The sequence below is a fragment of the Mastigoproctus giganteus genome, chromosome 10 (assembly GCF_048544385.1).
Source record: "Mastigoproctus giganteus isolate SK-2022 chromosome 10, ASM4854438v1, whole genome shotgun sequence".
NCBI lineage: Eukaryota > Metazoa > Arthropoda > Arachnida > Uropygi > Thelyphonidae > Mastigoproctus > Mastigoproctus giganteus.
Window position 1 is genome coordinate 189,193,142 of NC_143584.1, and position 22,497 is coordinate 189,215,638.

Sequence of the window (22,497 nt, forward strand, 5' to 3'; positions counted from 1 at the left end):
AATAGAAAATAAACACGATTGAGGCAATACGTGGAAGAAACGTTCCTAGAAAAAGGGCTGTGAGCTCGCCCGCTGTCCATTATGGGGAGATCAAATTAAGTGCTAATCTAAACGAAACAGTGCAGATTGCCTGTCCATGTCCGTTACAGAGAGTGTCCGCTAGACAGAAGCTGAAAACACGTTAAAACCAATAAAGGGTTTAGAACTGCGACGTAAACCTTGTTAAAATTCGGAGAATTGGAAATAGAAAATAAACACGATTGAGGCAATACGTGGAAGAAACGTTCCTAGAAAAAGGGCTGTGAGCTCGCCCGCTGTCCATTATGGGGAGATCAAATTAAGTGCTAATCTAAACGAAACAGTGCAGATTGCCTGTCCATGTCCGTTACAGAGAGTGTCCGCTAGACAGAAGCTGAAAACACGTTAAAACCAATAGAGGAGAGTTGGGGAATTTGAAAATGTCCGTTAGGAGAAGTTTCACTGTATGTAGAAAAGCACTACATATATGCTCCCTAAGGCTACTTAGTCTTGCTCCTGACAAAATGAAGAGTGAGTAAAATTCTTCCTATCTCCAAAGATGGGCTTAGACAATTACAGCTAATTTAGATAGTGAGGGCTTGCACTAGTTTTCTAATTTTACATGTAATTTCATTATATACATATTTTTATTTCTAGATTTGGCACTCAATTTGCATTTATTGGGTATTTCCTAGTAAGTGGCAAAAGAGATTAGAATATTGGCAAGTTCATTAATGGTATTTTACAAATTTTGTATTTTGCAATGTAAGCAACTCTGTCTGTTATAAGATTGGATGCAGCTCCACGTATCATTTACTTATAAAGTAAAATTTATTCACTTATTTAAAATTTTGACTTAAGTGTTTTCTAACCAACTGTCACTTCTTATGCTCTCTAAAATCTTTTCAATATTACAAAATTTGACCTGGGGTTAGTTTGCTGTTCAACAGTTAATTATACCTTTAGAGGTATTATTCCATTTTATGAATAACACTCAATAATGTTTAAGGCCCGTGCTATCAGCATAAAATTTTTATTTATAAAAATTTTATGCTGATAGCATGAGACATACCAAACCATATGAACTAGATTACTTGGGCTGTTGCACCAGTTCCACCAGTAATCTAGTTCATGTGGTTTGGTATGTCTCATGTCTATACAAGTAGATGTTCCCATGTTGAAATGCACAGCATATCTGCACATTATTAAGTGCTGAAAAACCCAGATAAACATATGAAGGGGAGGCACCCTACTCCCTCTGCCTGAGATCTGCTAACTACAGTTTTGATTTAAGTTAGCAAATCTAAGAAATTCTCCAACCTCCAATAGGATTTGAACCCAAACCTTTCCAAACAAGTAGCAAATGGTGAAACCAGTGAAATGTCATGGAGGATGTTTTAGTTCCCATCAAGGGAGCAAGGCCTTTACATTCACTGAGGTCTTGTGGTTCCTAAAGAGAATATGGGGGAGTCCCTGGCAGAAAAAAATTGCACTAATCAAGTGTCTCCTAAGTAACTAAAAAGGAGACAAAGTATATCTCAGTAGGCATGTAATATTCTGTAGTATTTTCAGTTTAATTTACAAATTTTTGTACATCTTGACTGTGCTTAGATGGCAGAGGTGACAAGGTATGGTCAGCAAGAATATACCATCTTTTCATTAGTATCTACCAAAATACTTTCTAACAAAAAAATAAACTATTGAAATTCTAGTAATATCAATAAAAGGCAGATCACTTCTATGTTTAAAATGTGAATCTAAGTTGGTACACAATTAGATGAGAATCCAATGTTATTAATCAAGGGTCAACAGTCTGGCAAGTAAGCAGCATTTTAGAAGTTACACAGAAAGTATTTTTGAAGAACCCTCTACAAGTGAAATTTTCATAATGCTTTCTGAGCCCAGGATTTTTTTTAAACCAGGGTAAAATGTTTACCGAACCTCAGTTTATGAAAAATAACATCCCTCACTACTGGTGTATTGCATATACCAGCAGTGAGGGATGATTTGGGTTTTTTTTTTTTTTTTTGAATGACCATACATATTGAATTTTAACACAAATCATGATGCAGATACAGATCCCCTCCTAGCTTCTTAAATTTCACTAATATGCCCACTTGGCATAATATAGTTCAGTTAAATCAAAATTTAAGGATAATGAGAGTTTAGCCACCCACAAATACAGTAAAAATCTGTCCTAAAGAAAGCTATAAAACTTTCAGATTATAGAAAACCATCATTGTATAATGAAAGATTTCTGCCAATTTACCATAGCTGGGCCACTTAGAAAGTGTACTGAAGTCTGCTGTCTTTTCTCTCATAATTTTTTTTGCTAAACTACTGAAAATAGGAATTCCTGACAATCAAAAACCTATACACAATTTTAAATGCAGTAATATACTCTCTAAAGACAAAAAACCTGTGTAATGCAACCTAATTATAAAGGGAAAAAATATTGTATATAGAATGTACACAACCTAAAGCAGTAGACTTGCTTTATTAAAGAAACAAAAAAATATTTTTTACCCTCCACCTCTGATATTGGCCACAGCAAGTACTCCACCCATATGCTGCATAAATATAATGCGAGCAACACTGAAGGATGGTTGAATACTTATGTTAAATCCACCATATCCATACAATAAACAAGCAGACTTGCCATCACACTGTAAATCCTAAAAGAAAACCAAGGTCATGTTATAAGTTAAGACAACTAAATGAATTTTTATTTTATAGTTTTAAATATTTCCTAATAAAAAGCACATTAAATTATCAGCAAAGATGACAGCTAATTACTACAATAAGACACAGAAATCTGTAACTGATACTTAAGAGTTGATTATAAACGGTTCTCTTTATTCATTGGTCAGGACTAACCTCAGTGATATACTGATGCTCTTCAATTAAAAGATGAGGGTTTCAAACCTTCATTTTTATGTTAGAAATGGATTTTAACCCATTCTATGCTATAAACAAGATATCTCACAATACATTTTCATGCCTGACTGCTAAAAACATCTCATTTTGAAAATCATATTCCTTCCAAAAAAACTCAATCCAGCACTGAAAAGGGTCAATAAAGTCTTTTCCAGACAAGCTAATGACTTCAAAGTTTATAGGGGATTTTTATAAAAAAAAAAAAAAAATAAATAAATAATAATTTAAAATAAATAAATTCCACAGATTAATAATAATTTATTCTGAATCTCAGATCTGGTTTAGGAATTGGCCTATTATCACATTTTCATTTACTTCTCCAGAAAAGAAGAAGCAAACAATTAACTTGAAATGCAAGAGACAGAAAAATATACCCTTCAAATTAAGTGGGTTCAACTTATTTGGTGTTCTTAAAAAAATAATAAATAAAGTTCATTTGCTGCTATCACTTTGTGATAAAAATTCAATCTAATTCAATTTACAGCTTAAGAAAATTAAAAAGCAAATTAACATGCAATTAAATAAAGTATTAATATAGGAACTAATTAACCGAATTGAAAAAGCAGTTAGTATAACAACACTCAATTAAGAATGGGCCACGCACATTTTTTGTGGCAACATATAGACTGGAACATGCAACACGCTCAACTACCACATATTACTTCAAGACTGCAGTTTCACAATTATACGGTAGTTAAAACAGTATAATAATATGAAACATGCTCCTATATGTCTCTTTAAAGTAGTAAAAATTTAATAAACGCATTTAAAAATTCTTAATCTCTGTTTTAAATAAATGGTGCAATTTAATTATGCAGAGGAGCTTAGTGTAAGAGGAGGAATTATCACATCCCCTACCTACTGCTTAAATGTCATTATGTACAAATGTCAATACCATCAGTTTTCACAGTGATGTACATATGTGCTATTCTGCAATAATAGTTTCCAAAAGTAGGTTGCTGATCATTGGAATATAAATTCTATTAATGCAAGTACACACTTTTTCCATGTAATGATGTTAATAGCTTAATGTCATGATAATTTTTGCAGCGGACAGTTCCCATATACAAAAACCCCAAAGTCCTCATCAGTAATTGACAAAACAAAAATAAATCCAGAATAAATGACGAGGCTCAGTGTCACACAGTATCATAGCAAAAACCTTATAATATGCATGATTTTATTGGACAGAAATGAAACATTTCATGTTTTCTTTCTATCCAATAAAAATTAAAAACTTAAATGTTTCTGCAAATCCATAAAAATCATTAAAAACAAATAAGGAAAATATTAAAATCAAGAATTAGAAGATTAATGTTCTACTGTAAAATGGTCACTGGTAGGAGCACAGACAGTACTTTCTTTCATGAAGCAATGACATCAACAGCCATATGAACTGTACAAAGCAACATCAGTAACTAGTCACACATGTCGCATAAATATAATGCAACATGTTGTTTGACTTCAAGGACAAATCAGGATGTTGCATAATCGCTTCCACTGCACATGCATAAACCACTAGAAGGCAAAAAAAGGAAGTGCTGATTACAATAAACAATGCTTTTTCTATGTATTAGTAGATGTCTGACTGGGACTTCAATAAAAGTGATAACATTATATGAATGATAACACTACCTATGATCACAATAAGTGGCATGCACTGTATTAACTATACTAAGTACAGTCGATTCCGGTTATTTGGGACACATTGGGACTAGTGCATTTTGACCCGATTAAGTGGTTGCCCCAATTATCCAGGGTTTCACGTAAAAAAATGTTAAAAATACAATGGACCCCCCGCTTCACAATTGGTTCACTGTACAATCAAATCATGTTAGGATGGAGTCACCACAGTAAAGTACCGTTCATTATACGATTTGTAGTAAGAGCCGATCATTGTGAATTGAATTTTAATTCTATTAAACAGCGATTCTAATTAGCAAAAATAGGAGGAATATCATCCACAGGCTATAAAAGTAAAGATATATTAAGCACAAATTTACCCGTTATTACTTTACCCGTTATGCAATTAAATGTTATGTGAAAATTGGAATAATTAATATGTACTGTAATATGTACATACTAACTAGTTGACATTTCTGTTCACTGACATTTGTGGGTGGGATTAAAATTTAAAACTCTAAAAAGATAAGCAATAAATAACAAAGAACACGGCACACACAAATTGCAAGTAACACGACACGCACAAGTGAGAATGGAGTAACAAGTTACGAAGCTTTAAAAATAGGAATGAAGAGAAGATTCTGAAAATTAATTTTTTTATGATTGCAGATTCCATGGAAGTGTAAACACATTTAACCATAATAACCCACAGAATTCCAGCTGTTGGTATTATCGCAAATTCAATAAGATCAAGTTTACTATCAGTTCATGATAAATTGCACTAACAGAAAAGCACAATAAACAGGTGATTGCTAATTGTTTTTTGGTTGTTACCTCCAGAAATCCAACCAAACCACGTAGTATGGCCAAAGACAATCATAGGGTAATCTCCAGTGCTGAGGTCTCCAGCCCTGATTAAACGGCATGTTGTCGCAATTAAGCAAAGTAAACCCTGGCTATTTTCTCGATTGGGTTCTTTTTTTTTTTTTTAGATTTACCCCAATTAACCAGTGGCTGGAATTCACTGTATTATTATCTTAAGTTTATAAGTTGGATAGGCCTGAAGCTTTATGCTCTAAATTTTCAAAGCTATTACGAATGATTAAATTGCCGACCGGGTTAGCTGAGTGGGTAAAGTACCTGCCTGGCAACCCAAAGGTCGCGGGTTCGATTCCCGCTTCGGGCTTGGATCAAAGTACTGCAAAAACCTTGGGAGGTGCAATATGGCCACAGAAGCCGATGCGCCAACAACTACCAAATCAAAAAAAAAAAATTAAATTGTTTACACTGTTAACCTTTATTAATCCTTTTTGTTACTCATTAATCACATTTTTTTTCGGATTGCCTGGCTATGTCGCTATGATGAGTAATACTGTTTTAAGTACTGTATACTACCTGTACCTTGCTTTGCAACAATAAAGATTTATTTACTTGGAAATAGATACTTATAGCATTGCATTAATTAGATATCAAACAGATTTGTCAAAGGTTGCACTGTTCTAAAAGTCTGGCTACACATTTCACCAAAGACAGCCAACATGCACACATGCTTCAAAATCTTTTTTTCTTCAGTATGCATCAGTTAAATGTTTAAATCTCTGTCTTTCCTTTTATCACTTCTCTCCAGATAGTAATAAATGTCTACCAAGCATTATCAACTTTCACAGGAGGGCATGAAGTTCCCTTTTCAGAACACAAATTAATAAGATGAATAGACAGTCTATTACCAAAAAAATACTCGAATCTTCTTTTTCAATACCCTCACTACTCTAGTTTTTTTTGCAAGAAAATCGTATGCTTTCAGGCCATTCAGAAGATGTCCAATGTCAGCACTGAGAGGAAGCTGCTTTTGAATTTTTTTTTATTTTTTATTACAAAAGGTATAGCTTTTATTACAATGAGATATCACTTAGAATCACTTTGATTACTGCCATCTGTAACTACTGAAAATGGCTCACTTTTCAGAGCCATCACTACCCTCTTCTTTTTCTATCTATGCTAACAATGCACAATGCCTGTTGTTTTTGTTCTTACACAGTCATATTTTTTTTGCTATTTAACTATTGAGAAACATTTCTGAACAATACACAATGATTGGCACAATTCAGAAATAGATTATGTTCTATTACAAAAGATACAAATAAAAATTTGGCATGTATCATAGGATATGGTACATGCTGAACATATCATATTCTATGATATAATATCACATCACATCACTACGAAATGATATATCAATTTTTGTATTTTTTTTTCTATGCACTGTATGATGTCCTTATGCTTATTTTTTTTGCAAATATCTGATCACATCACATTTCTTGCCACTTGAAATTGAAATACCATGTGTACATAAGCAAATGTGTTACCATTTTCAGATTTTTACAACACACACGGAAAATATGTTTCATGAAATTTTACATCATATTTCTCTAGCATCTTACTGAAAGACATTGTTAATTAGCTTTGATCGTACCATACATAATGGAGAACAATATTATTATACTGAATTTCTATTTTGCAATGTAGACTAACACTGGTTGGTCTACACTGCAAATTAGAAATGCAGAACCAATTCATTAATGAAAACAAGCAGAATTTTGCAATATTTTCAAAAAAATTTTAATTTTAATGTAGATTTAAAAAAAATAAATAAATAGACCGGGAAAATCTTTGTCACCAACTATATTATGGCAGTGAGATGGAAAAGGGGTCAAATCAAGTAAAAAAACTGGATTCTCCATCATAAACCTGGAGCGCTATCAGTTATGCATATGATTTAGGCAATGGAAGCTTTTCACAAATTTAAAATTACATTTTTTAAAATAAATGTATAAGCAATCCATTCATGGCTTAGGATATTGCAGTTTAACTTATAATATTCGAACCAAGCATATTAAAATATGTATTTCCTAATATGTCACAAATCATCTCTATCGAGAAAAGCCAGGTCACCTACACAAAAACTTTACTTAAAATTTTCACTAATATACTAAATAGATTATAATAACTTACATTTTTATGAACAATAAACATGGGTACTTTTGTTCCATCCTTACTGGAATAGAAGACTTGAGTTGTAGTAAACTTTGATGAATCAAAACCGTCTACTTTTATCTCTCTGAATACCTTTAATACAAATAAGTATTAAAAAGCTATAATTCATTAATCTCATATGTTAGTATAATTGTAAAGGAAGTATTCTTAAACACAACAAAAAATTGGGAAATCACATAAAAATTGTGCTGTATATAAACAGGAGAAATGCTAAAATATAAAAATAGAGAATTTTTTTTTAGTTAAACAAAATAGCTAAAAAAAATTAAGATAAGAATAAAAAAAGAACAAAAGAAAAACAGTGGGGTTAATCCTTTACTTATTTAATGATGTTTTTCTATATTGTACCTCTCTATAGAGTAGGATTTTACTTTTGAATAAACTGGTAAAGTAGATAATTACAACTGCCTGTACATTCTGTAATAAAGAGATTAATAAAATATTATTAATATTACTAATAAAATGTTGCAATCCATTAAATCAATATTGTGATTAACTGTTTACTGTATATCATGTTCTACAAGATTAAATATGTTTAATGTGAATGTACTGCACACTGAAAGGATGGAATTCATGGGATACCTAGTTCCTGGGCAACACGACACTGTCATCCCTCTCGCTAGTGGATGAACCCACCGCTTGGCAGGTATATAAGTATACTGCATCCACGTAGATGGTAATTCGATGTCAGTATGGATAAACATCACGAGTTAACCGAATATGAAAGAGGGATGCCCGACATATTGGGCACGCAGAGGTGGTACAGAAATTTGCACTATCAAGAGTGTATCGGGAATATGCCATTTCTGGAATAACATATCATGGACACTACTGTGGGTGGAGAAAGGTGGTGGATGAACGTGGCTGTTGATGTCTGTCTCGTATTATTTCAGCCAACCGGAGAGCGACAATGGCACAAATCACCACTGACTTCCACGAGGGAGATTCCAGAAACATCTCACTAGTGGATGAACCAACAAGGCCATCAGGTGATCATTAGCCACAATAGGTTATGGGAGCTGCCGATCCACCAGAGTCTCATTGCTAATACCATGACACAGGACTCTTTGTCTCAACCCAGCAGAAGAACATTGGCACTGGACCTTGGATTATTGGAGATGGGTCTCCTGGTCCGATGAGTCCAGTTATTTCGAGTGGATGGGAGGGTGTGTATCTGGTGGAAGCCACATGAAACTATGCACCCATCATGTCAACGAAGAACTGTTCAGGCAGGTGGACAGTTGGTAATGGTCTGGGGTATGTTCAACTGGCACACGTTGGGATCTCTGGTACATCTAGATGCATTTCTGAATGGTCCAAGTTACGTGTTGTCCATCCTTGCAGACCATCTGCATCCCTTAATGGTCATCTTGCACCCACAGGGCAATGTGCCTCCTCACATAGCCGTGGCAACTAGAACACATTTCTAAGAAGATTCCACAGATTTTACCACCATAGAATGGCTTCATTTACCGAATGTGAACCCTGTGGAGCATATTTGGGATGCTGTGAACTCTATACCTTGCCCGGTGACTGCCCTTAACGGGCAAAAGGTGGGCCTACCCATTACTTGGTAGGTATCCCAGCTAAGGTAAAGAAAGCCTGCACGAGAAGCATGCAAAAGTTCAATGAAATTTACAGGTAAAAGTACTTTGCCATAATGGCATTTGTATTGTTGCTCACTCGGTAAACAGATGGCGGGTGTTATCGGTCTGGAGTAGAAGTTGAATCCCACGGGAGCTTGAAACCCTCCCAAAGTGGATGGGGAGGGGTAACCTGACCTTTTTTCTTTAGAATCGCTAATTGAATTAACTAATTGAATCACGAACAGAGTCATATTGGAAGTTCTGGCATCGTAAAAAATGTTTGTAACGTAGTTTCACCAGTAAACTTTTTTCGAAGTTTGCTGTGCTTCTTGTGTGGGCTTCCTTTGCCTTTTTTTTTTTTTTTTTTTTTTTTTCTTTAATAACCAATTTATCCACTAGTCCAACTGTGATTCTAAAGAAAAAAGGTCAGGTTACCTTTAGGAGGGTTTCAAGCTCCCGTGGGATTCAACTTCTATGACAAGTACAAGAGTTTTTGCCTGACACAAAAAGGTTTACAATATAATACACATTATGGGAAAAATATACACAACAATGTAGAAAATTATTCACAAGGAGCTAAAAGTGTCATCTTTTAGCTTTGCTTTCACTGTGTATCCTCATGCATATAACATGACCATCTAAATCTAAGCAGACAGATTTAAACTTTTTAATGAAAAGCTTTAATTAAATTTCTTAATAAAATTTGTCAACTTAATTCCATTTTGATCAATATTGAACAGTTCATAGACAGCCACTGTGATATCTATGTAATACTGATAGACATAATAGAGATTAGCATTAGAATTAGCCTTAGTAGAGGCATATGATGCAAGAAAGCAAGCTTGTGCAGCATCAGCCAAAAAAAAAAAAAAAAAAAAAACCACTTCCATTTCACCCCTCCATTCGATCAAAATACCTGTCAGCTGAGTCTTAAATTTATTTAGGCTATCAACTTCCATAACAAGGGATGGAAGTCTATTCCACCAACCAACTATCCGCAGGCTAAAGGCAAATTTCCGCACATCTATCCTACATCTGTCTTTCCTCAAATTGAATTTATGTCCTCTCAGGTGATTATTCTGAGCAAGAGGAAGAATCCTATCGACATTGAGCATGCTCAAACCAGTCAAGTCTTTATACACCTCTATCAGATCACCTTGCCGGTCCTAGTCTCCAGACACTGTAATTTGCAAAACTTAAGCCTTTCTTCATAAGAGCAATCCTTTGTTCCATTCACTAATCTTGTTGCCTTTCTCTGTACTCGTTCCAGCAGCTCTACATCCTTCTTGAAATGAGGCCTCCAGACCTGTATACAGTACTCAAGGTGTGGCCTGACCATTGCCTTATACAAGGGAATAATCACCTCCTTATCCCTGTATATCATTGACGAGACACCATGAGCTACTCTTGCAGCCTGTCTGCACTGCTCAGAGAACTTCATATCTGCCCGCACAATTACTCCCAGGTCCTTTTCATTCTCTACCATTGTCAGTGTAGTACCACAGAGTTGTTACGTTGCTCTGGGGTTGCTGTTTCCCGTATGTAGTACTTTACATTTGTCAATGTTAAACTTCATTTGCCATCTCTCAGCCCATCTGCTCAACCTTTCTAGATCCTGTTGCAGCAGCATAGCATCAGTAGTGTCCTTAACAACCCTGTCAACCTTTGTATCGTCTGCAAACTTGAACATTAAGTTTGATATACCATCATCAATATCATTTATAAATATAGAAAACAATAATGGACCCAACACTGAACCCCGAGGGACTCCACTAATAACATTAATCCACGATGAGCAGTGTACATTGATTACCACTCTGTCTTCTTCCCCTCAACCATCCCTTTATCTATAGCAGAAATTTGCCTCCAATGCCACACTGCTCCACTTTGTGCAGCAGTCTTCCATGTGCAACAGTATCAAAAGCCTTTCTAAGATCCAAATATATAATATCAAAGTTATTCCCTGCATCCAGTTCTTTTGCGACTGCATCATAGTATTCAATCAAATTGGTCAGGCAAGACTTTTCCTTACCAAAACCATGCTGTGTTCGAGCTATAACTGAAGTCTTGTCTAGATGATCCTGCAGTGCTTCTTTAACTAGTGCCTCCATTAATTTTCATGGAACAGAAGTTAAACTCACAGGTCTATAATTACTTGTGTCAGCCTTTGATCCTCCTTTGTGAATTGCGGTCACATTTGCACATCTCCAGTCTATGGGTACCTCCCCTGAGTCCAAAGAAGCTCTCATAATTATGGCTAAGGGTTTGCTTACTTCCTTTGCTGCCTCCTTTAATATAACTGGATAGATCCCATCCACCCCAGGTGCCTTTATGTTTATCCTCAACAATTTCTCCTCCACTTTCCTCTCAGTTATTACAAAATCATCTAGCTCACTGCCAGAGTTTACTTCACCTCTGGCATTCCCCTTCCTGAATAACTCCTCATGTGTGAATGTAGATGCAAAATACTTGCTTAATTTGTTAGCCACCTGAGCAGGATCCTCAACTGTTGAACCATCAATATCCAGTGGACCAATCTGATTCATCTCTTTCCTTCTAGAGTTTACATAGATAAAGAACTCTGTTTTTCTTTGCATCCTTTGCCAAGGATTTCTCATAATCTGCCTTTGCCTGCCTAATCTCCTTTGTGACTTGGTTACAGACCAGCTTATATCTATCATAGGCTTCCATGTCACCCATTAATTTATGTATCCCATGCATTTTTCTTCTCTGCATATGTTGCCTTAGTTGATCTGACATCCATTTAGGCTTAAACCTTGAACAATATTTCTTAGTTGGTATGCAAAGCGTAGTAGCTTCCAAGGTAAGTTCTTTGAATGCTTCCCATTTTGAATTTGCGGTTGGTAACATCATCAGTTGGTGATGTTACCAACTGTATAGAATTTAAATATGTCTCAGCCCATTGTAGTCCCCTCTACGAAAGCAAAATCCTTCCCTTTACCACTGATGGTAGTTACCTCTGAGTAAATCCCACTTCAGCACACTGTGATCACTGCCACCTAGTGGTTCCTTTATCTGCAGATTCTTAATGCATCAAGAATCACTACTGATAATCAGATCAAGATTATTACTCCCTCTATTTGCCTCCCGAACATGCTGATGTAGAAAACAATCATCCAATAAATCCACAAAAGCCTTGCTAGTGTGTGAGTGACCAACCCACAAATTCCAGTCTATCTGGGAAATTAAAATCCCCTATTATAAGACTCTGATTTACTGGCCCACTATTTCCCTTTACAGTTTCTTATTATATGGCATTACCTTTTCTTGTTTTGATTAATAATAAATGAGGGCATATTTTCTCCTCTTATCTAATTTCACTGCTGGTTTTATGAAAAATGTACATGGGCATTGGCAATGCACTGAACTACTACATGTTGAAGTATGGGCATCCTCACTGAAGCCCTAAGGAAGTTGGATCTCCAAGTTCCCTCTTATAAGTGAATATCATTCATAAAAAGAAAATATTGGGCAAATCATGGTCTAAGTATGATCTGCTTTGTTTTGTTTCTCAGCATCTGTAAATTCAGGAATTCCGACTTATTTAATACTCAACTTACGTAAATTTGATTTTACGTGAGTTTTTGCCGGCCGGTGCAAACTCAAAAAAATATGGAAACGTATTTTGCATCCCGTAGGAATAAATGGAAGTATCATAATGTGAATCCAATAACACATTTTTTTTTTTTTAGCAATTCATTCCAAGACCTCTGAAGTTGAAATTTTCATTGTATAACTAAGCTATTTACCTCTCTAAGAGGTCATTTTTATAATGGAAATTGCGCTACACTTTCATCATTATCATACATTCCGCTATAAGAATCAATTTTGAATGCCTTTGTGATATTTTTCTAAAACACATTTCTAGAGGTCACTACCATAAAACAATTTGCACCTTCCAGTTTATTGGACATTTCTGTTAGCGCAATCTATTATAAATGTGTAGTAAACTCAATCTTATTGCATCTGTGATAATCTCGAACTGGAATTCTGTGGGTTTTTACATTACGGTATTATGGTGAAATGTGTTCCCCTTCACTGAAATCTTCAATCACATAAAAAACAGATTTTCAGAAACTTCTCTTCATTCCTATTTACGTATCAAAATGATGAAGGCAAAGGGACCAACAGAAAGTGCAAATGCTGGCAGTGCCAGGAAAAGAAACAAAATTGATTTAGAAATGAATATGATTAATTAAGAAGTACGGAGTAGGACAAAGCTTGTCATCTGCTGCAAGGGAATTAGGTCTCCCTGCTTCAACAGTGAATACTATTTTAACGGACAGTGCAGGTATAAAACAACATGTCGAAGGATCGACGCACTTAAGATCAACAGTGATCACAAAACAGGGTTCAGGTGCTATATTGAAGATGGAACAGCTATTAATAATATAGATGGAAATTCAGATTCAGAAGCAAATGCCCCTGAGTCCAATGGCCATTCAAACAAAAGCAAGAAGTATTTATGAAGATATTAAGGATTAGTACGGCAAACCCCAAGCCAAGTTCGTGGCAAGCAATGGGTGGTTTAACTGGTTCAAGCATCGCGCTGGTTTCCAAAACATTAAAGTATGCGGTAAAGTCACTAGTGCCGATTCTGCAGCTGCAGAGAAATTTTGTCATGTGTCGGAAAAAATTATTGATGAAGGCAGCTATACAATGCAGCAAATTTTCAATGTTGACAAGGTTGCTCTGTATTGGAAAAAAATGCCGGATCAAACATAGACTGCCAAAGAGGAAAAGACAATGCCAGATTTCAAGGCTTCAAAAGATAAGGCTGCACTCTTGCTTGGGGCTAATGCAGCGGGAGATTACAGATTAATACCACTGCTTGTGTACCATTCTGGAAATCTTCGTGCATTTAAGGGCATCAATAATGTCACCCTACCCATGCATTTCTGATTGCACCAGAGAGCATGGATAATAATATCTCTTTGAGGATTGGTTTAAATGCTGCTTCATTCCCGAGGTTGAAAAATATTGTAGAGACAATGACGTTCCTTCCAAGATTTTTCTTCTATTAGATAATGCTCCTGGACATCCTACACATCTAGATGATTTCAATTCGAACATGAGAGTCACATTTCTACCGCCAAACACGACTTAACTCATCCAACCTAGGTATCAAGGATGTTATTTTGAATTTAAAAGCATGCTATTTATGCACAACATTTGCTCAGGCATTGTCTGCAGTAGACGGTGAGAAAAATTTTATGTTAAGAGACTTTTGGAAATCTTACAATATTTATCAAGCATTAATAAGGCCTGGGCAGAAATTACTAAAAGTTGTTTAAATGGCGCAGGGAAAAAAATATGCCCATGGCACGTAAAAGGCTTCGAAGGGTTTAAAAAAGATGAATCATAAGAAGAGGTTACAGATAAGATTGTAAAGATTGCAGAGCTACTTCAGTTGGAGGTTGTTGCCAAAGACGTGGAGGAGTTAGAGGAAGAAGAGAAGGAATTATCTAACGAAGAACTTATTCACTTGCAGGCAGCGATAGTGAAAGAATAAAATGCTGACAAAGTTCAAGATGAACCAAATGAGGAGCTGAGACGCTTCATCACCAGAGAGATGGCAATGGCATTTCTTGAAATTGCATCGGCAATCGGTTTGAGTAAATGGATTCTGACAGCAACCGATTCTTAAAAGTTAACAGAAGGATGAATGATATGTTTGCTTGCTACAAAAAAATCTATGATGAAAAGAAAAAACCCACTGTCCAGTCATCCATTAATATGTTCTTTCATAAGGTTGAGCGACTGACCCCTTCTAAATCTCCACAGCAGCGTACTTATCAGCTGAAGATGTTGATTCTGGCAACGATGCTAGAGAGGTAAAACTTACTGATGTTATGCCTGTCTCCTCTCTTTTTTTTCTAATTTTATAATTTTGAAATTTTTTTAAATTGCTTTTGTAATTTTTCCTGCGCATGAGATAAAAAATTGAATAAATACAATAAATAATTCTATTTATATGTTTGTCGAACATTTCTTTTTTGATTCAATCAATTCATCAAGCACAGTTGCGAGTGCTGCACAAGCATGGGGGAAATTCCAACTTATGTAGAGTTTTGCAGAATGCAACCCTTACGTTAATCGGGGAGTGGCTGTATTTGGATATGTTTAATAAAGAATTATATTGCTTATATGTCTTGTAATGTTTCTGAGTAATACAATGTTTGTATTACTCAGAAACATTTGTTTATAACTGTATTCCACTTACATATCCACTTTGAGAGCTGTTACTTTTCGTTACATATTTTCGGATAGAAAATATGTAACTATGATTCATGAAAATTTTTGAAGTTGTATTATTAAGAAGATATAAATAAGACATGATGCCTCTTTAAAGGTATCAAATCTAATGCGATCCATATTGTACCAAAGCATTCAATGTGGGCCAGCCTTCTAGCACACAAACAAGGTCTCTTTTCAAAATCAGAGCTCTTTTCTCTTCCATGAAGTACTCTGGTAGACCTAAGAGGCAAGGGAAAAGAAAGAACAATCTTTAGCCATATAATTCATTGAATTAAGAAGTGTGTATATCAATGTTTTGTTTCCTAAAAGCCATTTGTGCCTTGCTGTATAGAAGTGGACAGTTGATTCTGAATTTTTACCCTATGATAGATAATTTCACATGTGATATACACGTAACATGCCTGAAGAATAGCCCAAAAAGTTGATAAAATGACCTAGACATATTATTTGGACAAACTTGAAATTTATATGTAGGGCCATCATTTAATAGATGTGCCTGTGTAATGATATCATAGTGCTAATAGAGTTTTTTCTTTTTGGCAGAGTTTGATGTATTAGCAACATTAGGGGACCACTCCACTTATTTCATTTATTTAGTAAAATTTGCATACCATTACCAAGTGGTATACAAATATTACTTGTGGAAATGAATGTGAAGACTAGTGCTGTTGGGTTGTCCATCAATGTTTATCAATTGAGGAACATTAGCAATAGTGGAAGAAATGGTGAAGAAAGATCATCAGATGACTGTTAAAACACACTGCTGAGTTTTTTAAGGCAGTGTATATAGTATTGATACATTTCTCAGTTTCAAGATTTCCTGAATTTGGGAAAGTTTTCTGCTTAGTGAAGTCCACATATTAACCAGTGTACCGAATGCCTATCGTGCAAAAAACATCAGAACATCTTTTTGAGAAACTTAGACAAGAACTCTTGAAACTTTCTTTTCCATTTCATAACTGTGGATGAGATATGAGTGCATCAAAGTTACCTGGAAGCATACATCTCTGCCATCCTATAAATTCCATATCCTGTCATCTGGTAAGGTGATGATATCCATGTTTTGGATGTGCTTGAGAAGTAATGAACAAGCACCGCTCAGAGATGTTGTTTTGTTTGGTTTTTAGGAGCATTAGCAACTAAGGCCATATTGCTCCGGGAATATGCGGTGGTCATTCCCTGACCTTTCCGCATCCTCCGTATTTGGTGGTGACGGGCTCGAACCCCGGTCTAATCAAGAAGCGTGTGCTACGCACTGCTGCTCCTTCCCACCTGGCTACGGAGGCGCCCCGCTCAGAGAGTGGTGCTTGTTGATTACTTTGAGTATGCAGCCAAAATCATATGCCAGTATTATGCTCAATTAACAGTGAACTTGTGAAGCTGTTCCATGATATCCTTTCTTACTAGGACAATGCATTATCACACAAGTCCACTATTGCCCCCCCACCCACACATTAATCTTCAGCCCTAACTCTTAGCGACTTTTTTTGCTGCTGAACTATCAACTTGTCTCCTCTCCAATCAGATGACATGAATAACTAATGCCTATATCAGAATTTATATTTTCCTTTTCATTTTGCATTCTTTCACCATGACATAAAAAGCCAGCATGCATTGCTGGCTGTCCACTGTTAAGATTTTCTGCAGTACAATATTTTTCTAATATGACAACAGTCATATATGAAATGATGTGATTGCTGGTAAATTATATGAAATTAAAATGTAGTGAAATTTCCATTTCTCTACAACAAAGCATGTGAGAATTATTAAATCACTAGAATACTCACAGCAACTATTTCACCAAAACTGTTTCAGAAAAGAAGTAAAGATTAATATTGAAGTAATTACAAAAACCTTTCCCTCAGCTCTCTTCATTGCTAGCTAAGGTGTCAGGGGGGATGGACTTGGATAAAAATGCAATTTGACAATTTTTTTTTTTACATGTGTGACTATACTGTCCTTTAAAAAAAATTAAAATTATTGCACAAAAATTATATTTACCTGGAAACTGCTATGTAAAGTTGTCCGAGCATAAATGTCACCTTTTTGAAAGTCTCACCATGAAATTTGTTGATTGTGATTTCATAGGCTAAGAAATTGTCTTCTTTTCAAAGTAAATGGCAAGTTAGTTTAATATGGTGTTAAATCAATTCCTGGGATTTGAAAATAGGTAAAAAAATTTTCTGGAATCTCCCCCATTCACAATTTTACTGCTAAATAAAACCTATTGCAAAAGGTAACAGGTCAAAAGCTTGTTTAGTCTTTGAGTTATTCAAGTTCAACGAGTGTTCTGAATGGAGGAAAATAAGCAAATTGTTATATTGATAACAAATCTTTCCAAATATCAGGCATTTATAAAATTTATGCAATGCAATTACTATTTTCTTTTTTCACAACTTTACATGATTAATAATAAATACCAGCAATAAACACCTTAATTATAAATAATAAGAACAAAGTAAAAAATAAAATAAATAACAATAAAGATATAAACTATAAATAAATATTAAAATTGCAATGTAATCATATGCTCCACCTATAAAATTTATAATTGACATAATTTACCTTTGGTTGCAGGGCATTTGTGGTTAGGTCACAATGATAAATAATTCCTGGTGTTAAGAAAGACATGAACTGATAAAAAATCTGCATAAGATAAAAAAAAAAAAAAAAAAAACAGTAAATGAGAGTTTGCATTTTTCCTATCAAAATTTTATTATGTAATAGTAAATACAATGATTTTATATTATTTTATACTGTCATTGTGATTAAAAACAGATTTCAAAAAAGACATCTGTATAAAATGCTTTGCTTCATGGAGACCGAAAAATCATATAAAAAACAACTCATTATATTTACTTTATGTTTCAAATAAAATTAAACTACATTAAAAGTAAACTGCTAAACTACATCAAAAGTAAACTGCTAAACTACATCAAAAGTAAAAAATTCTTGCAACTTGGGCTATTGCAGCAAAATCCTGTGGGTTCCGTGCACTATATGGCTATGCTAATACTAACTGCAAACCTAATGTGTTTAAGTTGCTGTGGTTCTGGCTTCCAGTTAAACAGAAAAAGGATTTTGAACAAAGATTCTTTGTTCAAAACCATATCAACATGGTTTTGAACATTTTAAGTTTTTAAAAGTAATTCCAAAGGTTTGAGTATTAGCATTTATTTTAATTAAGTGACTTTTAAGTAACAGTAAAAGTAAAAAAAGTAAAGTGCAGCCATTATCAACCCACTGCAGGATGGAAGCCTCCTCAACAATTCATGCCGAGGGAAATGGACCATAATCTGCCACGCTGGTCCAGTGCGGGTTGGCAGATTGACCGTATTCAGCAGTCAGGGGCTTGAACCCCGGTCTACTCAAAGAGCGTGTGCTACTGCACTCCCACTCCTGCCCACTCAGCTACGGAGGCCTAAGTAACAGTATGTCTAGTTAAATTTATACACCTTGAAAGAATAAGAAAAAAGTAAGGAAGCTCCTGTAACGTAACTCTATATAAATATCTGTATTATAAATTCAAATAAATCTCATCTTTAGCTAGAATGAAGAGAAGTTTACTTTTACACAGTTCTAGCCAATGGTGGTTTGTGGTATAAGAAAGTGCTAGCTGCAACTTGCATTTCGATTTTTAAAATATCTTTGTTATAACCCCAGTGGCTCACATCTGGTGAGCAAATCTTGGGCACACCCAGGGTCCTGAGCTGGATATCATCATTCTTCTCTTTCTTGGTGATTCCCTTCTACTTTTGACTGACTCTCTCTCTCTCTCTCTCTCTCTCTCTCTCTCTCTCTCTCTCTCTCTCTCTCTCTCTCTCTCTCTCTCTCTCAGGAAAATTTTTTTTTTTTTTTTTTTTTTGGCTGGTGTAGCATAAGCCTCAAGCTTCCTTGCACCATGTAGCTAATAATAATAATATGTATACTCACTGAGCTACAAAGTTGAAAGCTTCAGACTGTAATGGCTCTAATGAAATTGGATGCCTAGACCCTTGTACACACGTGGAAACACCATTGAACATAAGTCTCCATGCTGAGTTTTGGTGGCTGACTCTGGTTGGTTGGTTATTTGCCATTTTATGGCACATTGGCAACTAAGGCTATAATGTGCCAAGTCAAAGGTGGTGGCTGGCTGCAAACACCTACAGCAACAGGAAGACTGCAAAATGATATTATCATGTCTGGCATGTTGACATGGTGCATGCAATGTTGACATCAAGCAATCATTAAAAAGAGAGGGCTTCTTATGACTAGCACTAATGATCCAACTGGAAATAGAACAGCAAAGAGGAAAATAGCGACTGAAAGTCTGAAGGAGTGATTTATACTATTATAGTAACCCATTACAGTATACCCATTGGGTAATAGATTTAGTTTTGGTGATAAAAGTGAGAAAGAAAATTCAATATCTCTATTGATAATCATAATTTAAAGCAAATACCATATTATATCATGACCAGTGTTTGTCATGGATTGCTAAATTCTTAAACCAAGTTGTCACAAGAGGCATACATGAGTGCAGGATCTTTGGGATCCTGCAGGATTTCAGACATGTGCTGTTCATCTACTCTGTCGACACAGCTGAAATTTCCAAAACCTTTCAGCAAAAGTGTTTTCTTGATTTTTCTTTTGAAAATTCAAGACAGAATATCATGCAAGCAGAAAAAAAAATGTAGGATTCAGTCAAGCCTATTCCTGATAATTATATGCATGCGCTGAAAAACAAGAATTTAAAATTAGTGGCATTTTTCACGTCTACTCACTGACATGCTGGCTTCATGTTATTGAAGAGTCTTACTGGCAACCCAGTTGAGGCACAGGGGTTTTTCAATTTAAATTTTGCTTGAGGAAGCTAACTCCCAAATGAGGGAGATGATAAAATGTCTACAGTGCTGAAGAGGGAATTTTATTAAAAAAAATTCCATTGACAACTGCAAATGTGGCCCGTTACCATGTTGACAACTGCAAATGTGGATGCCATTCATGACCTGATTGTGCAAGACTGTAGAAAAACATTGTAAGCACATTGAGACAACATTCAACATCTCCTATGAGTAAACTCACAATATTGTGGTGAATGTTTTAAGAATGAAGATTTATTCGATACCTAAAACATCGAATGCAGATAAGAAGTGAGAAAGAATGAGGTGTTTTCATAAAATTGCACAGCAGTCTGAAGCTAATGAAGCTCAGTTTGATTGTTCTCAAAAGAACAATCAAAACAGTGGGAGCATCCCTCGTCTCCCAACTCCTAAAAAAATTGAGTGCAGAAGCCAACTGGGAAAGTCATGGTTTCTGTCTTCTGGGATGCAGAAGGAGTGATCATGGTTGATTTCCTGGAAAGAGGTGCCACTATCAATGCCAAGTATTATTCTAACCTACTGAGATGCTTCCACAAGGAAATGAAGCTTGAGGCACAGGAAATTAACTAAAGAAGTCATCTTGCATCAAGATAATGCACTGGCAAACAGAGCATTTGACTCAGGCAACACTGCATGACTGTGGGTTCGAACTATAACAGCATCCATCCTACTCACCAGATTTGGCTCCATTGGACTATTTTCTATTTCCAAATCTAAAAAAGGACTTGAAAGGATAAAAATTAGACAGTGACAATGCTGTAACGGATGCGGCCAACAACTGGTTTGAGTCAATATATTCTCAATTTTATTTGAGCGAGTTACGAAAGTGTGTGTGTGTGTGTGCACATTTTTTTAATATAAAAAAAATTCACAGTTGTGTTAATAATAGATTAATCTATTATTAATAGATTCTGTTAATAATAGATTGAATTTTTAAGGCAAGAAATAATTCAAATATTTTGAATGTGATTACGTTTTTCTGAATTCATATGTGATCCTAAAAAAACATTGACATGACTACTTAAGGGTTAATATTATTAATTAAAAATAAAACACTATACAAAGAATGCAAGGTTTGCTCTATCCTTACTTCTGTGTCCTTTTTACGCCCCGAATAACCAATAACTGTTCCAACTTCTAGAGGAAATGTTGTTGTTTTTTTGCCTGTTTTCAATTCATGGAGTTGAAGGACATTCTATAAAAAAAGAAATCAAATGTATCATTTATTTATACCTAATTATTTTGACAGGTTTGTCAAGTTTACAGGTACCACTCATATGTAGTACCTGTAAATTATCCCTAGCAAGAAGATTTTGACTCCTATTCCTAATTAATTCAATTCTTTATTTGCAAACATGCCACTAATGGAACAACATAGGATTTTTTTTTTTTTTTTTTTTTGTTGTCTAATTCCACAAAAAAAAAAAAAAAAAGGAAAGAAAGCAAGCAAATAACTGTACCTTAACATCATGAATATAACAAAGTATGAGCTGGTCACCATTAACACATGCTGCCCAATCCAACACATCTTTTTGATCTTCAGACACTAGATCTAACCAATGTTCCTGCAAAGAAAACTTACCAGAATAAATAATTCTTTGGCAAATATCCTTATAATCTCTTTGTAATATAAATTTAATATTTGTAATGTAAAACATTTCAACTGTTAAATTTGAAAATTCTACATCACCTTATGATAAACTAAATTCATTATCTTGGATATTAAAATGAGAAACTGCTACAACCCATATTATTCATTTCAAACTGTAGAATTTATAAAAAATAATTTTAAAATTCTTTAAATTACTGCAATTTAAAATTTAGTACTTTACAATGATTCAAAACAATGCTGCTATTCCTACTATATAAATTTCTTGGGTTAAAATATAGTTATCTGATTAAAGAGTTTGTTGACCTTACTATAGATGTGGACCCTCCTTAACCTAGCAATATGAAGCTCCTACTCTAACCCTGAAGATCTTGTCCAGAAGCTCAACTCGTGCATTCCATCATCCGTTGCCACTTAAATAGGCTGAAAAAAGTATCAAAACTTGGTGGTTCCAGACAATTATAGAGACTGTTTTTAACTCACTCACTACTGAGGATGAAAAATGGATACTTCACCATAATGTCAA

The 22,497-nt window shown here is 35.0% G+C and overlaps 1 protein-coding gene across 1 annotated transcript in view; it reads right to left on the minus strand.

The window, feature by feature from the left end:
• Window positions 1-22,497, minus strand: part of LOC150079662 (prolyl endopeptidase-like) — a 128,966-nt gene that overhangs the window by 52,767 nt on the left and 53,702 nt on the right. The window contains 5 exon segments of the mRNA XM_090383385.1: window positions 2,545-2,693; window positions 7,591-7,704; window positions 18,063-18,143; window positions 21,453-21,557; window positions 21,823-21,927. Coding sequence (XP_090239511.1) covers window positions 2,545-2,693; window positions 7,591-7,704; window positions 18,063-18,143; window positions 21,453-21,557; window positions 21,823-21,927 — 554 coding nt within the window.